The sequence below is a fragment of the Lissotriton helveticus genome, chromosome 6 (assembly GCF_964261635.1).
Source record: "Lissotriton helveticus chromosome 6, aLisHel1.1, whole genome shotgun sequence".
Lineage (NCBI taxonomy): Eukaryota > Metazoa > Chordata > Amphibia > Caudata > Salamandridae > Lissotriton > Lissotriton helveticus.
The window spans coordinates 256,144,977-256,160,072 of NC_136067.1; the positions used below are offsets into that span (position 1 = coordinate 256,144,977).

General features: G+C 44.3%; 1 protein-coding gene across 1 annotated transcript in view; it reads left to right on the forward strand.

The window, feature by feature from the left end:
- The first annotated feature begins 2,764 nt into the window (after positions 1 to 2,764).
- The window catches only part of TP53I3 (tumor protein p53 inducible protein 3), a 92,115-nt gene continuing 79,783 nt past the window's right edge, over positions 2,765 to 15,096 (forward strand). The window contains exons 1-2 of the mRNA XM_078647707.1: positions 2,765 to 2,897; positions 3,003 to 3,102. Coding sequence (XP_078503833.1) covers positions 3,096 to 3,102 — 7 coding nt within the window. The 5' untranslated portion in view covers positions 2,765 to 2,897; positions 3,003 to 3,095. The remainder of the gene's footprint in view (positions 2,898 to 3,002; positions 3,103 to 15,096) is intronic.

The following is a 15,096-nucleotide window of genomic DNA, read 5'->3' on the forward strand; positions in this document are numbered from 1 at the left end:
GCGCTTTATAAGACCACCTTACATTACATTACATAATGGCATGAGTGCCTGGTGTTATTCATTTTCAATATATTATGACTTAATAAACATGGTTGTTGTGCTCATCTCAAAATTAAAAAGACGACGCCACCATGTGGTGGGCTGTCACTTGAGCCGGTGCTGACAATTAAGGGCCGGTGCTGAGCACAGGAAACCAGTGGCACAAATTAAGCGCTGCTCTCCTCTTTCTCTTCTCTCTCTCTGATTGCCTTCTCATTACTTTCCCTCTCCCTCCCTCTGTTTCTCTCTTTCTTGAAGCCTCCCCATGCCTGCTGCAATTAACCTCAGGGAGCTGGGAAAAGTGACAGAGGCACAAGGAGTGGTCCTACTGCTTTCAAACCTGACCTCCAAGGGCTCTGGCCCACCAGAGAAATGCCCTGTGGAATAAAAGGCCTGCCCGGCCCAGTCTCCATGCACCAATTAGGCAAAAGAAAAGCAGAAGCACAGGGACCAAAAAAACTCATCTCTTTTCTTCTGCTCTTCCTCCCCTGCTGCGGTGCGCACTCCTTGTTGTCCCAGTGAAAGGGGTTGTAACATAACATAAGTATTTGTAAAGCACACGTTCACCACTACGGGTATCTTGGCACTGAATAACAGATGTTTGTTGTTACCCAACTCAATGGTACTCATTTTATCAACCTCAGATGGATGAAAGGCTGAGTGGACCCACCGGGATTTGAACCTGTGACCATGAGGTCAAACACATGCCCCTGCAGTAGACGCATTAGTCCACTGAGCCACCAGCCTTGGTTGTGGGAGTCCCTTTCGTGATATACATACGCTTTATCTGTACACTGTAGCGGCTCGGGGACAGTCCGTGGCTGGCAGTACTGTGATGAGGTCATCTACCTTTTTCTGTGACCTCCTCAGCATAGGTAGTGAAGCTGTCGGGCACACGCTGGTCTGGATCCTTGTAGCCACTGTACAGGTCCAAGATAGGCAGAGGGGTCAGTGTGTGCAGCAGTGTTACCTTAATTTTGAGGGCTTGGGCCAAACATATTTTGGGGGTACCCATTCAAAACAATCTTGAATTTTATTTCCTATTTACTGCCAATTCGAGCCTGAATGAAGGAAGAAATATAGACAAAAATGACAAAGGTGATACCGAGTGATAGAAAGATCACATCACCAGGGCATCCCTTGGAAGGTGGGGGCTCTGGGCCATTGCCCACTTTGCCCATGGGAGTGCAGCACTGGTTCGTAGAACAAAGACACATGGAGATTGAGTGTGGTAATGGCCACAAGCAGTCCCACTCCTGTTTATCTAACACTTCAACTGACTCCTGCCTTCAGGTGTGTGTGAAATGCATACGCTCCATTACGTTTCCGAGTGGCTCACCAAAAGAGCCAACACTGTTGTCCACCACAGTATTGAAAAGGATGGAAAGGAACAACTAAGTCAACTACTTCTTGCTAGAAGCCTCATATGCATATCCAGCAATAGATTAGGGAGAGCTGTCTCATCTAAACTACGCAATATCCAGAAATCCTTCAGATTATTAACCGCCCAAATTATTCCAGTCACACTAACTATACAAAACATTAATCAAACTAACAACATGTGGAATTTAGAGTTTATATTGACCTCAAAATACAAATCAGAGAGGCTTACAGTCAGAACTTCTGACCTGGAAACAAACACAAAAGTGAGGAGTGCTTACAGTGGAAGGAAAGCTTGCAATAGGTCTAACCACAGGCAATCGCACAGGGTAGCATTCCAAACCATCGGTTCTTTTTCCCTCCATGCCACCTCAGTTTGGATCCAACCATATGAATATCAGTCTTGACCCTGCTCTAATAGGAACAGTCCAGCCCGAATTGCTAGGCAAGGTCCTCCCTGAACCAGAACACGTATAATCCAAGACCAGTTTCACTCTATTTGGGGCTCTTCAGTCGGGTAGTAGCTTGGTGCCAGTTGCACAGTGAGCACGAGACCCACGACTGGGAATACCCTTGTCGCTTAGGGCAGTATATCAAACACACAAAAGGTAATGGGAGGAATATTTCAGTAAGTATAAGCACTGCAATTGCTCGGAGTAGCATTCTAACCCATTGTTCTTTTGCTCTTCATGCCACCTCATTGTGGACCCAGCCATATGCAAATCAGTCTTGACCCTGCAGCAGTAGGAAGAGTCCATCCCGAACTGCCAGGCCAGGTCCTTCCTGAACCAAACACAAGCAACCCAAGATTGGGACTCTCCCTGGTCCTCAGTTGTGTGTAGCTTGGTTCCAGTGGCAGAGTGAGCACGGGACCCACCTCTGGGTACACCCCTCCCACTTAAGGCAGCACATGAAACACACAAAAGGAGATGGGAGGAATGCTTGGAACTTGAAACTGGGGGCCAGATTTGTGCCTCAGCTCAACATCCTGTTATTCTGAGCAAATTACTCCCCCCATGATTTAAAAAAAAAATGTGTAATGTAATCTGGTGCTAACGTAAAGCGCTCCAATACCCTTGGCCAAGTTTGCGCTAAATAAAACTGGAAAAAATAATAACTTGAAACAGAACAGACAAATAAATGACAAAAGAAGATAGCGAGCTCTGAATCTTTAAAAAAAGTAACAAATACATTTTATATTGCAACAAGGGACAATTGATGTCTCATGTCTTTTAAACAAAACGTCAGTAAATCATAATACAGAATCAGTGAACATGTATCAACCTCTTCATCTGAGATGCGGGCACGCCCATTCTGTTTGCTGTGCGAGGTGAGTTGAGGCTGAGGCAAGCTGAACAGGAAGCAACCACGCCGTTTCATAAAAGGGTGAACTGAAAGAACCGACTGAGCTTGAAACGAGAGAAATATCAGCCTTGAAGCAAACCAACAAGTAATGTTTGTCGATAAATTATTGTACGGTAAGTGTCAAATTAATCTCCGTAGTCTGCAGCATACTTTATAGGTACAAAACTGGCTCCCCCTCTTTTGCAAAAGCGAAATGGTTTATTCTGCTTTCCATGCAGGAAGGGCCATAGTATACCAAAGTGAAACTTCTTCCAGATGCGCGTCTGACAGGCGAAGCGTTCACCGACGTCTGAGTAAAACGAGAAGGCGAGATGGGCGGTAAGACTTTCTACTTTGGCAAAGGTGCCAGGCAGTTTCAGATGTCCATTGTATACATCACAAGACAAATACGGACTTCCCCGTGCTTGTAAAGCACACGTTGTTTCGTCAGTGAGCACTGGCTTTACCACTGACCGTGTGCGAACTTTTCACTGCACATATTTTAGTAAGGAGTCAGGGCCGGACTGGCTACCGGGCATTTTAGCATTCTGCAGAGCTGGGGGCCGATTTCGTTGATGGGGACCTGCGTGTGCAAAACGAAATTCGTTTTGCATTGTTGATTTCGAAGCACACGCAGGTCTCCATCTACGAAATTAGGCCCACCACAGTGACATCAGCCCCCAGCTCTGCAGAATGCTAAAATGCCCGGTAGCCAGTCCGGCCCTGTAAGGAGTGGCATTTTCAGAACTTTAATTTAAGGCACTTAATGATGTTTTTCCATCTAAAACTAATGTTTATACATTTTGGTTAGGTCACAAGTACGTGCTAACGACACTGTTTCGTTGTTTAGTCCGTTTGCCTTCCTAGTTTGGATTAATCACGATACTGTGCTTTACACTTGTGATTTGCTCTTGTTAAACTGCTAAAGATATATTGAAATAAAAAACAAAAGAAAAAAGATCATGTAGTCATTGGGATTCCAGGCGAGAGGAGTATGGACCTTATAACCCTGGTGCAATCGCTGGTCCTCTCCAGACTAGACTACTGCAATTCTCTCCTTACTGGCCTCCCCAAATCTCACCTGTCCCCACTTAAGTCTGTTTTCCATTCAGCAGCTCGCTTCATTTTTGGGGCCAAAAGAAGCGATCATATCACACCGATGTTATCCACCCTCTGCTGGCTTCCCTTCGAGGCTAGAGCTATCTACAAGACTGCTTGTATCACTCACAAAGCCCTGCACTCCTCCTCTCCTCACTACCTGGCGAATAAACTGAAACTCTCTGGAGGCTCTAGACCTTCACGCAATGCGGAGAAGCTACTGCTTGAACCTCCCACTTTCAAGAAGGAGAGAACAATGGCCCAATCCTTTTCAGGCAACTCGGTGAGAATATGGAACTCACTTCCGCCTCAGCTCCGGACCACCGCCTCCTCCCAGGCCTTTAAAAGGGACCTCAAAGTTCTCCTCCTCCAGAGACACCTCCTAAAGTAATTCACGTCCTCATGTTATTGGAGGAAGACTTCCCACTACTGAAAATTTCTACTTTCCATGACCATGGAAGTGCCTTCCCAGTGTGTTCTTGTGGTTGGAGTGTCTGCCTTTTTGCAGTATTTTCCATGTACTTGTGTTTGGTGCCCTTTTGTAACATGCACACACCACTTTGCCCTTGTATCACACGGTTTGCTACCTCTCACATGTTTTTACCTTTGATACTTGCACAAGTGCCACCTTTGCCTACGTAACGCTTGTTTTTGTGCCTAAGTGTCTAGCACCTATTGCAGTATTATACCTCAAATTATACTTTGTTTTCTCTTGTAACTGCACACTTGTCACTTTTTCCTCTTGTGCACTTTTTACTACCTCATGTATTTTTGGTTGCTCACAATTTTTACTACCTCATGTATTTTGTTTGCTCACAATTGTCACTATTACCTTATGTAACGTAACGTATGCTTTTGTAATCTGTTCTTGTGTAATGTTTCTCATGATGTTTCATTTCTGTTCCTATTGTGAAGCGCTCTGACGCCTTCGGGTAAAGTCCGCGCTATATAAAAATGCATAAATAAAAATAAAATATGGACCTCGTGGGTAGTGCACTATGAACCGGTACCGCCCCTTCTGTGCTGTCTGATCTCAGCAACTTTAAATTAAATTAAAGCATCTGCCCAGCATGCCTGTTATGTGCTCGGAATCGGATCATTCTCTCTTTTTTAATTATTTTTTTAATGTTTCTAAATACATACACATATAGATCTAAAAAGGCATAAAAGCAATTAATTTAATTCAATTATACATAACATTGTTACATTAAATTATATTGATATTCCCCTTCAACAGTTCATATGATCGATCATTGCCCCCATACATAAATACCTAGTTTGCGTTCCCTTGATCGTTTGCTAGCATAGAGACTGTATTCTAAATTGTAAATATTATAAAACCGGGCTCGCCACATTTCGAAAGACGGTACTTCAGGTTGAGCCAAGAAGACGCTACACACAGCCGTGCTACTGCCGTAGCAATAAAAAGCAGGTACCGAAATGTATACATAGGTTTCCCTTGCTCAAAATCCTCACCGACCCCTAGCAGCATCAGGGAGGCCGAGATCTTGACAACCACCCCCGAGATCTCCGTCAGAAACTTCTCTATATGTTCTATATATGGGGCGACTTTAGAGCAGACATAAAAAATGTGGAGACTGTCAGCGTTGTCCATACCGCATCGGAAACATTTGCCATCGTTCCCCCTCCCCCATTTCATCATTCTAGCAGGCGTGTGATGTAGATTGAATATGGTTTTATAAAAGTGGGCTTTAAGATTCGCTGACAAGCAGATTTCCCCAGCAATAGCAACCGCCTTCACCATAGAAAGACTAGGCTCTCCCACTTTGAGTTCCCATTTACAATTGTGGTTATCTAAATCATCCCTCCTTGAAGCTAACAGGATATTATACAGAAGCCCTATCTTTCCCTGTCTCCTAATAGCTTCAACTAGTTTAAGAGGTCCCGTCATTATGGATGGTACCTCCGCTGTGCAAACACAGAAACCTGATACAGGAAAGCACTGAAGACATTGCTTTTTAGCAATAACTAGGTCTGGCCCCAGCTCCCGAAACTACCTGCATACGTTACTTTTACTTGCTGCTAGAGCGCCGGAATACCTCTGTCTTTGAGGTAGCTGTTTGCGCTATATAAACTTCAGTATTATTATTATTATTGTTTACTCAAAAAATCACGAATTTGTAAACATTTCAAAAACTTTTTTTATGGAGGAGAAATGTATTAGCTAAGTCTGCAAAGGATCCATAAAGTCCCACAGCCTCATAGAAATCTCCGATTTGGGAGATACCATTATGTCTCCAGCTACTGGCCACTTGGTCCTGGAAAATTGATGGTAATATACCTATGGCCGTGGTAGGGGTATAGAAAGTAAATCCCTGAATTTGTAGATTCTTTTGTACCATACTCCAAACCTTAAAGGCTGACGCCAAGACTTTAAGGAGATGCCAATACTGATGCTTAATTTCTAAAACAACTCAATTCCCAATGTAAAGATAACAATTCAATACAGGAAAATGCTAATCAATAGCTGTTTATGAAATTCCTTTGTGTTGAAACAATGGCCCTTCTATGGTGCCATTGTTTCAACACAAAGGAATTTCATGGAAACATGATGCCTTCAGCAACTGCAAATCTAAAAATGTTGTATATGGAGTATTGTGCCCATGTGGGTTTCTGTATATTGGCAAGACGAATCAGGAAATCCGTCAGCGGATTTCCCAACACAAATCCAGAATTAAAAATAAAGTGGAAACAGCACCTTTGGTGAATCACTGGACAAGATTAAAACACCAAATTAGTGACCTGAAATGGACAGTCATCTCTAAAGTTGAAAAAGATCCACGTGGAGGTAGGTAGTAATTCTTTATTTAGATGTAAAAAACATATCTTTAAAAGATTGCACAAAATACATTGTGTACGATTTTATGAATAAAAGATGATAAAAGAATAAAATGTGGCCATAAGCGTGCTAGTTAAAACCTTTCAATTTGTAAATTAACTCTCCCCATTATCACAGGTTCTATTAACCCCTTCGCTGCTAGGCCTTTTCCCCTCCTGTGCTAAGGCTTTTTTTGGCGTTTTGGAGTAGTGCGCGCTTAGGCCCTTGTAACTTTTTGACCACATAAGGTATCCACGCCAAATTTGCGTCCTTTTCTTCCAACATCATGTGGATTCTAAAGGCGCCCAGGGTTTGTGGATTCCCTTGGAGGGGTCCCAGAAATTAACCACAATATAGTGATTTTTTTGTTTTTTTCAGAAAAATGGGAAAAACGGGCTGCAAATGAAAGCCTCTGGGGTTTTCCCTCAAAATGGTATCAAAAAAGGGGTTGTGGGGCTGAAATCTCCATTTTCTCAGCTTTTAGGGAATGACAGTCTTTTGTCAGAGAACCGAAATTTTTCACTCAGTTTTGGCATTTTTCTGGGACATAGCCTATTTTTGCTATTTTTAGAGCTTTCCACCTCCTTCCAGTTAATGGTAGAAATGAGTTTGAAAGCAATAATGGATCCTGAAAAGCTTTACATTTTCGAAAAGTAGACATAATTCTGAATTCAGAAAGGGGTCATTAGTCTAAATCCATGAAGGTTTCGTTATAGTAACTAACAGTTAGATATTGGAATAATTGAAAATTTGTTGAAAAAAACAGCCTTTTGTCTCAACGTTTTCACCTATAACTTTTTCTAATTTTGACAGCTCTTGGAAAGCAATCTACCGTTACATCCGTTAGACCTTCCTGTTTGTGGGGATATATAGGACTTGTAGTTTCACCAAGAACCCGACGAACCCAGATCCAAAAACTGAGCAGCAACTTGCAATGGTATTTTTTCATTTACTGGGTATAGAGCACTTTGTCTTGGAAAATGTATACATGGAATAATCTGTATGAAAGACACCTATGTATTTCTGAATTGGGTACAAATTATAGAGTTCAGAAACAGTATATAATTGCACATTTTCAAAATTTGGAATACTCATACTAGCATGAGAATTATTGGTCATTTTTCAAAAAGATTTTTTTTTTTACACAATGTCTTTCATTGAAAGGGAGAAATGCATAAAAGCTCAATTGGTAATAACAGTTGATTTACAAATCTGAATTACCCCAAGTGTCCCGATAAAAACGGTACCTCACTTGTGTGGGTCGGCCTTGTGCCTGCGACTGGAAACGGCGCAAAATGCAACGTGGTCACACCTAAATTTTGCAGTTACAAATTGACCCTTTTTTGGCAAAGTGCCTACCTGTAGTTTTTGCACCCTAGCTCTGCCGGCACCTAGGGAAACCTAGCAAACCTATACATTTTTGAAAAGTATACACCCAGGGGAATTCAGGATGGGGTGATTCGACTGCCTACCACCAGGTTTTGTTACCCAGAATCCCTTGCAAAGCTAAGACTTTGACAAAAAAAACACATTTTCCTCACATTTCTGTGGTGGAAAGTCCTGGAATCTGCGTGGATCAACAAATTTCCACCCTCCCAGCGTTCCCCCAGGTCTCCCGATAAAAACGGTACCTCACTTGTGTGGGTCGGCCTTGTGCCTACGACAGGAAACGGCACAAATTGCAACGTGGTTGCACCTCAATTTCCCAGTGAAATCTTGCGCTCTTTGGACAAAGAGACTACCTTTTGTTTTTGAGCCCTAGCTCAGCCGGCACCTATGGAAACCTAGCAAACCTATATATTTTTGAAAAGTAGACACACAGGGGAATTCAGGATGGGGTGACTCGACTGCCTATCACCAGGTTTTGTTACCCAGAATCCCCTGTAAAGCTAAGAATTTGACAAAAAAAACACATTTTCCTCACATTTCTGTGGTGGAAAGTTCTGGAATCTGCGTGGATCAACAAATTTCCACCCACCCATCGTTCCCCCAGGTCTCCCGATAAAAACGGTACCTCACTTGCGTGGGTAGGCATAGTGGCTGCGACACGAAACAGCGCAAAACGCAACATGGTCGCACCTCAATTTCCCAGTGAAATTTAGCACGTTTTGGACAAAAACACTACCTTTTGTTTTTGCGCCGTAGCTCTGCCAGCACCTAGGGAAACCTAGCAAAGCTATACATTTTTGAAAACTAGACACCCAGGGGAATTCAGGATGGGGTGACTCGTCTGCCTACCCCCAGGTTTTGTTACCCAGAATCCCTTGCAAATCTAAAAATTTGACAAAAAAAACAAATTTTCCTCACATTTCTGTGGTGGAAAGTTCTGGAATCTGCGTGGATCAACAAATTTCCACCCACCCAGCGTGCCCCCAGGTCTCCCGAAAAAAATGGTACCTCACTTGCGTGGGTAGGCATAGTGGCTGCGACATGAAACAGCGCAAAACACAGCATGGTCGCACGTCAATTTCCCAGTGAAATTTAGCACGTTTTGGACAAAAAGACTACCTTTTGTTTTTGCGCCGTAGCTCTGCCAGCACCTAGGAAAACCTAGCAAACCTATACATTTTTGAAAACTAGACACCCAGGGGAATTTAGGATGGGGTGACTCGTCTGCCTACCCCCAGGTTTTGTTACCCAGAATCCCCTGCAAAGGTAAGAATTTGACAAAAAAAACACATTTTCCTCACATTTCTGTGGTGGAAAGTTCTGGAATCTGCGTGGATCAACAAATTTCCACCCACCCATCGTTCCCCCAGGTCTCCCGATAAAAACGGTACCTCACTTGCGTGGGTAGGCATAGTGGCTGCGACACGAAACAGCGCAAAACGCAACATGGTCCCACCTCAATTTCCCAGTGAAATTTAGCACGTTTTGGACAAAAAGACTACCTTTTGTTTTTGCGCCGTAGCTCTGCCAGCACCTAGGGAAACCTAGCAAACCTATACATTTTTGAAAACTAGACACCCAGGGGAATTTAGGATGGGGTGACTCGTCTGCCTACCACCAGGTTTTGTTACCCAGAATCCCTTGCAAATCTTAGATTTTGACAAAAAAACCACATTTTCCTCACATTTCTGTGGTGGAAAGTTCTGGAATCTGCGTGGATCAACAAATTTCCACCCACCCAGTGTTCCCCCAGGTCTCCCGATAAAAACGGTACCTCACTTGTGTGGGTCGGCCTTGTGCCTACGACAGGAAACGGCACAAAATGCAACGTGGTTGCACCTCAATTTCCCAGTGAAATCTTGCGCTCTTTGGACAAAGAGACTACCTTTTGTTTTTGAGCCCTAGCTCAGCCGGCACCTAGGGAAACCTAGCAAACCTATATATTTTTAAAAAGTAGACACCGAGGGGAATTCAGGATGGGGTGACTCGACTGCCTATCACCAGGTTTTGTTACCCAGAATCCCCTGCAAAGCTAAGAATTTGACAAAAAAAACACATTTTCCTCACATTTCTGTGGTGGAAAGTTCTGGAATCTGCGTGGATCAACAAAGTTCCACCCACCCATCGTTCCCCCAGGTCTCCCGATAAAAACGGTACCTCACTTGCGTGGGTAGGCATAGTGGCTGCGACACGAAACAGCGCAAAACGCAACATGGTCGCACCTCAATTTCCCAGTGAAATTTAGCACGTTTTGGACAAAAAGACTACCTTTTGTTTTTGCGCCGTAGCTCTGCCAGCACCTAGGGAAACCTAGCAAACCTATACATTTTTGTAAACTAGACACCCAGGGGAATTCAGGATGGGGTGACTCGTCTGCCTACCCCCAGGTTTTGTTACCCAGAATCCCTTGCAAACCTAAAAAATTGACAAAAAAAACACATTTTCCTCACATTTCTGTGGTGGAAAGTTCTGGAATCTGCGTGGATCAACAAATTTCCACCCACCCAGTGTGCCCCCAGGTCTCCCGAAAAAAATGGTACCTCACTTGTGTGGGTAGGCATAGTGGCTGCGACATGAAACAGCGCAAAAAGCAGCATGGTCGCACCTCAATTTCCCAGTGAAATTTAGCACGTTTTGGACAAAAAGACTACCTTTTGTTTTTGCGCCGTAGCTCTGCCAGCACCTAGGGAAACCTAGCAAACCTATACATTTTTGAAAACTAGACACCCAGGGGAATTCAGGATGGGGTGACTCGTCTGCCTACCCCCAGGTTTTGTTACCCAGAATCCCTTGCAAACCTAAAAATTTGACAAAAAAAACACATTTTCCTCACATTTCTGTGGTGGAAAGTTCTGGAATCTGTGTGGATCAACAAATTTCCACCCACCCAGCGTGCCCCCAGGTCTCCCGAAAAAAATGGTACCTCACTTGTGTGGGTAGGCATAGTGGCTGCGACATGAAACAGCGCAAAACGCAGCATGGTCGCACCTCAATTTCCCAGTGAAATTTAGCACGTTTTGGCCAAAAAGACTACCTTTTGTTTTTGCGCCGTAGCTCTGCCAGCACCTAGGGAAACCTAGCAAACCTATACATTTTTGAAAACTAGACACCCAGGGGAATTCAGGATGGGGTGACTCGTCTGCCTACCCCCAGGGTTTGTTACCCAGAATCCCTTGCAAACATAAAAATGTGACAAAAAAACACATTTTCCTCACATTTCTGGGGTGGAAAGTTCTGGAATCTGTGTGGATCAACAAATTTCCACCCACCCAGCGTGCCCGCAGGTCTCCCGATAAAAACGGTACCTCACTTGCGTGGGCAGGCATAGTGGCTGCGACACGAAACAGCGCAAAACGCAACATGATTGCACCTCAATTTCCCAGTGAAATTTAGCACGTTTTGGACAAAAAGACTACCTTTTGTTTTTGCGCCGTAGCTCTGCCAGCACCTAGGGAAACCTAGCAAACCTATACATTTTTGAAAACTAGACACCCAGGGAATTCAGGATGGGGTGACTCGTCTGCCTACCACCAGGTTTTGTTACCCAGAATCCCTTGCAAATCTAAGATTTTGACAAAAAAAACACATTTTCCTCACATTTCTGTGGTGGAAAGTTCTGGAATCTGCGTGGGTAGGCATAGTGGCTGCGACATGAAACAGCGCAAAACACAGCATGGTCGCACCTCAATTTCCCAGTGAAATTTAGCACGTTTTGGACAAAAAGACTACCTTTTGTTTTTGCGCCGTAGCTCTGCCAGCACCTAGGGAAACCTAGCAAACCTATACATTTTTGAAAACTAGACACCCAGGGGAATTTAGGATGGGGTGACTCGTCTGCCTACCCCCAGGTTTTGTTACCCAGAATCCCTTGCAAACCTAAAAATTTGACAAAAAAAACACATTTTCCTCACATTTCTGTGGTGGAAAGTTCTGGAATCTGTGTGGATAAACAAATTTCCACCCACCCAGCGTGCCCCCAGGTCTCCCGAAAAAAATGGTACCTCACTTGCGTGGGTAGGCATAGTGGCTGCGACATGAAACAGCGCAAAACGCAGCATGGTCGAACCTCAATTTCCCAGTGAAATTTAGCACGTTTTGGACAAAAAGACTACCTTTTGTTTTTGCGCCGTAGCTCTGCCAGCACCTAGGGAAACCTAGCAAACCTATACATTTTTGAAAACTAGACACCCAGGGGAATTCAGGATGGGGTGACTCGTCTGCCTACCACCAGGTTTTGTTACCCAGAATCCCTTGCAAATCTAAGATTTTGACAAAAAAAACACATTTTCCTCACATTTCTGTGGTGGAAAGTTCTGGAATCTGCGTGGATCAACAAATTTCCACCCACCCAGAGTTCCCCCAGGTCTCCCGATAAAAACGGTACCTCACTTGTGTGGGTCGGCCTTGTGCCTACGACAGGAAACGGCACAAAATGCAACGTGGTTGCACCTCAATTTCCCAGTGAAATCTTGCGCTCTTTGGACAAAGAGACTACCTTTTGTTTTTGAGCCCTAGCTCAGCCGGCACCTAGGGAAACCTAGCAAACCTATATATTTTTGAAAAGTAGACACACAGGGGAATTCAGGATGGGGTGACTCGACTGCCTATCACCAGGTTTTGTTACCCAGAATCCCCTGCAAAGCTAAGAATTTGACAAAAAACCCACATTTTCCTCACATTTCTGTGGTGGAAAGTTCTGGAATCTGCGTGGATCAACAAATTTCCACCCACCCATCGTTCCCCCAGGTCTCCCGATAAAAACGGTACCTCACTTGCGTGGGTAGGCATAGTGGCTGCGACACGAAACAGCGCAAAACGCAACATGGTCGCACCTCAATTTCCCAGTGAAATTTAGCACGTTTTGGACAAAAAGACTACCTTTTGTTTTTGCGCCGTAGCTCTGCCAGCACCTAGGGAAACCTAGCAAACCTATACATCTTTGAAAACTAGACACACAGGGTAATTCAGGATGGGGTGACTCGTCTGCCTACCCCCAGGTTTTGTTACCCAGAATCCCTTGCAAACCTAAAAATTTGACAAAAAAAACACATTTTCCTCACATTTCTGTGGTGGAAAGTTCTGGAATCTGTGTGGATCAACAAATTTCCACCCACCCAGCGTGCCCCCAGGTCTCCCGAAAAAAATGGTACCTCACTTGCGTGGGTAGGCATAGTGGCTGCGACATGAAACAGCGCAAAACGCAGCATGGTCGCACCTCAATTTCCCAGTGAAATTTAGCACGTTTTGGACAGAAAGACTACCTTTTGTTTTTGCGCCGTAGCTCTGCCAGCACCTAGGGAAACCTAGCAAACCTATACATTTTTTAAAACTAGACACCCAGGGGAATTCAGGATGGGGTGACTCGTCTGCCTACCCCCAGGTTTTGTTACCCAGAATCCCTTGCAAACATAAAAATTTGACAAAAAAAACACATTTTCCTCACATTTCTGTGGTGGAAAGTTCTGGAATCTGCGTGGATCAACAAATTTCCACCCACCCAGCGTGCCCCCAGGTCTCCCGAAAAAAATGGTACCTCACATGCGTGGGTAGGCATAGTGGCTGCGACATGAAACAGTGCAAAACGCAGCATGGTCGCACCTCAATTTCCCAGTGAAATTTAGCACGTTTTGGACAAAAAGACTACCTTTTGTTTTTGCGCCGTAGCTCTGCCAGCACCTAGTGAAACCTAGCAAACCTATACATGTTTGAAAACTAGACACCCAGGGGAATTTAGGATGGGGTGACTCGTCTGCCTACCCCCAGGTTTTGTTACCCAGAATCCCTTGCAAACATAAAAATTTGACAAAAAAACACATTTTCCTCACATTTCTGTGGTGGAAAGTTCTGGAATCTGTGTGGATCAACAAATTTCCACCCACCCAGCGTGCCCGCAGGTCTCCCGATAAAAACGGTACCTCACTTGCATGGGTAGGCATAGTGGCTGCGACACGAAACAGCGCAAAACGCAACATGATCGCACCTCAATTTCCCAGTGAAATTTAGCACGTTTTGGACAAAAAGACTACCTTTTGTTTTTGTGCCGTAGCTCTGCCAGCACCTAGGGAAACCTAGCAAACCTATACATCTTTGAAAACTAGACAAACAGGGTAATTCAGGATGGGGTGACTCGTCTGCCTACCCCCAGGTTTTGTTACCCAGAATCCCTTGCAAACCTAAAAAATTGACAAAAAAAACACATTTTCCTCACATTTCTGTGGTGGAAAGTTCTGGAATCTGCGTGGATGAACAAATTTCCACCCACCCAGCGTGCCCCCAGGTCTCCCAAAAATAATGGTACCTCACTTGCGTGGGTAGGCATAGTGGCTGCGACATGAAACAGCGCAAAACGCAGCATGGTCGCACCTCAATTTCCCAGTGAAATTTAGCACGTTTTGGACAAAAAGACTACCTTTTGTTTTTGCGCCGTAGCTCTGCCAGCACCTAGGGAAACCTAGCAAACCTATACATTTTTGAAAACTAGACACCCAGGGGAATTCAGGATGGGGTCACTCGTCTGCCTACCCCCAGGTTTTGTTACCAAGAATCCCTTGCAAACCTAAAAATTTGACCAAAAAAACACATTTCCCTCACATTTCTGTGGTGGAAAGTTCTGGAATCTGCGTGGATCAACAAATTTCCACCCACCCAGCGTGCCCCCAGGTCTCCCGAAAAAAATGCTACCTCACTTGCGTGGGTAGGCATAGTGGCTGCGACATGAAACAGCGCAATATGCAACATGGCTGCACCTCAATTTCCTAGTGAAATCTAGCACGTTTTGGCCAAAAAGACTACCTTTTGTTTTTGCGCCGTAGCTCTGCCAGCACCTAGGGAAACCTAGCAAACCTATACATTTTTGAAAACTAGACACCCAGGGGAATTCAGGATGGGGTGACTCAACTGCCTCTCACCAGGTTTTGTTACCCAGAATCCCTTGCAAACCGAAATATTTCACCAAAAAAACACATTTTTCTCACATTTCTGTGGTGGAAAGTTCTGGAATCTGCGTG